General features: G+C 43.8%; 1 protein-coding gene across 1 annotated transcript; it reads left to right on the top strand.

The window, feature by feature from the left end:
• Positions 1–1,868: 1,868 nt before the first annotated feature.
• Positions 1,869–2,117, top strand: SARC_13214 (hypothetical protein; the record flags this gene model as incomplete). The annotated part of the gene is made up of 1 exon (XM_014292660.1): positions 1,869–2,117. A coding segment is annotated over one exon (249 nt), but the record flags the coding sequence as incomplete, so codon positions are not given.
• Positions 2,118–2,500: the final 383 nt, after the last annotated feature.

Below are 2,500 nucleotides of genomic sequence, written 5' to 3'. Positions count from 1 at the left end.
TGAATGGCGACAGCTGCAGCCTTCAACATTTCAAACCCTACCTAAAATCAAAATTGAATGTTCACTATATATTCATTATCATGTCCTCAAAACCGTACACCGATTACGTTGTGTTCCGAGTGTTTTCTGCTTGTTCATTTAGACACGAGCTCGCATGCAGAGGCGTGCTCATTCACATACTATGCGTTGGCGATATGGTGCATGCCTCTGCTGTGCTGGCCCGGGCGTTAGAACTCTGAGATTAGCGTGTCATCGTGCGGTTCGAAGACAAATGATATATACGTGTGCGCATTCCAGGCAGACAGAGATACACTTTGACTGTGATGAGGAAGTGAATTGGGTGATCGGATTCGGGAAGAGTCTTAGGTGTTGACATAAGCATCGTCGGAGGAGGGGTTGTAGAAGGTAGTATCAACTTTGATTATTGAGGTCGAATCGTGAGATTTTGAAGCGATACAGATAGATGAAGGTAGTGGTGCGTTATTGCAGACGTGAAAGCGTACGCATATCGTTAGAGCTTTGGATACTGTTATGACAGCATCTGGGAATTACATGCTGAATGGAAACGCTTGTGCTTGTGGCCTACCGAGACACCATATCATAGACATTTCAGGTTTACGAGCGATTCGGTCGTCGAGAGACATCTCAAATTTACGAGTGATTCGGTCGTACGATGTTTAGTTAGACTATTTCTGTGAAATGGCTTGTATGTAATAGCGCCATTCAACCTCCTCCTCCTCATCTGTTCCAATCTTCGCAGTAGCGCACTTGTGGTGATGATAACGTTTGCTGCTTACGGCTTAGGGCAATAAATATACTGGCTGTAGGTATAGGACTTGTGATACTAGCGTTTACTACTGGATGATAAAGGGACTAGCTACATAATAGTATTCTTGGTGATATTAGTTTTTACTGCTGGTATATAAAGGAATTGTCTAAGAATGTAGCACCCAAGGGGATATTGGCATTTGCTGCTGGTGATGACGGATGAAATATCCGCAAGTATAGCACTTCGTGGTATTATTGTTATCCACTTTTAACTGCTGGTAATGATAGATCAAGTAGTGTTGCGATGTTAGTGCTTTCTGCCAATTACAACGGAAGTACTAGCTGAAAGTATAGGATAGTGTATACGTTCGGCTGTTCTCGTCTCCTATGCGATGGGGTGTGTATCTGCCGGCAGTCATATAGGGCTCGCGCCATTCCGTTGATTTTACTGTACAACCATGCTCTCGGTCGTGTTTGAGCAAATACAGCATAAAATTTAGCTTTAGCGATATTTGCGGCTAGTTTCACATCAGGCATATGCTAAGTAGTACAATTGAGACGATATTCTTATCCGCATATGTACCGGTACAACTCAAGAGGCTATACCTATCCACATGCCCATGTATTGCCATAGAGGGCAAGCTCACTCTAACAGTATACCGGGAACGCCGATTGACCTGAACTGTGATTGGGTTTACGATGTTAGGTCGCAGACGCGTGAGCTCTGGTAAATCAGCCGCCTACATTCTCATCGAAAGTCCTGTGTAGGTAGACTATTGAAGGCGACGTTCACCTCTTGTAAGAACATCTCCGTATACAAGCATGATACTGGGCTCACACAACCAAACCCATGAGCGATTGCACTGCATTCTAGGACACGTACTGGTGCGGAGTTTGAGTCCTATTCTGCTAGTGGCTATATATAGAGCTGTCAGGCTTACGCCGATATTATGGCACACCTCCATACCATACAACCGCCAACTTTCACTATATTCCTGAGTAGCTTACACATGTGTATAAAGCTATATACCAATCCTTACGAAAGTGTCCTGGAGTGTGTAGTATGAACAGTCCCTCGTACTCACGCCGTTCGCCTCCAGCGCGCAATAAAGAAACCATCCGTATCATTGGCATGGGGACACAGTTGGATTGAGGCGGCACTTTGGGATATGCCCAATTTATCGGCCAACTCAGAACCCCAGGCCAATGATAATGGACTGGGTTCAAAACAAACGCGTGTGCCGGATAGCTCGTCAAGGAACCATACTGCATTCTCCATTGTGTTTGGACTCGCATGGCTCGAGTTGTTGTCCGGGGCTGAAGCTAGGGAGGGGGTGCCGTCCGTATGAAGCACTGGCGAGTGTCTGCAGGCGTGTAAATTGAACCAGTTGTCGATGTCACTGCACTCGCTGCGGTTGAAAGTACAAGTAGCATATACCTGTGTATTTGGTGATAGGTTTATGAATGGTGCTGGTGAGAAACTATAGGCTTTTGGAAAGCGCAGTTCGACAATAATTGCACACATAAACGTGATGTATATATGTAATATAAAATACGTCGCAGACATATAGAAATCAGAATATGCACACACACACACACACAAACACACACACACACTCTCACACACATATATATATATACATACATACATACATACATACATACATACATACATGCATGCATAAATACATACATACATCTATATATATATATATATATATATAGTACTATA

Source organism: Sphaeroforma arctica, assembly GCF_001186125.1.
Source record: "Sphaeroforma arctica JP610 unplaced genomic scaffold supercont1.3025, whole genome shotgun sequence".
Lineage (NCBI taxonomy): Eukaryota > Ichthyosporea > Ichthyophonida > Sphaeroforma > Sphaeroforma arctica.
Note: the sequence above shows the minus strand (reverse complement) of the source record. Positions and strands in the feature narration are given on the sequence as shown.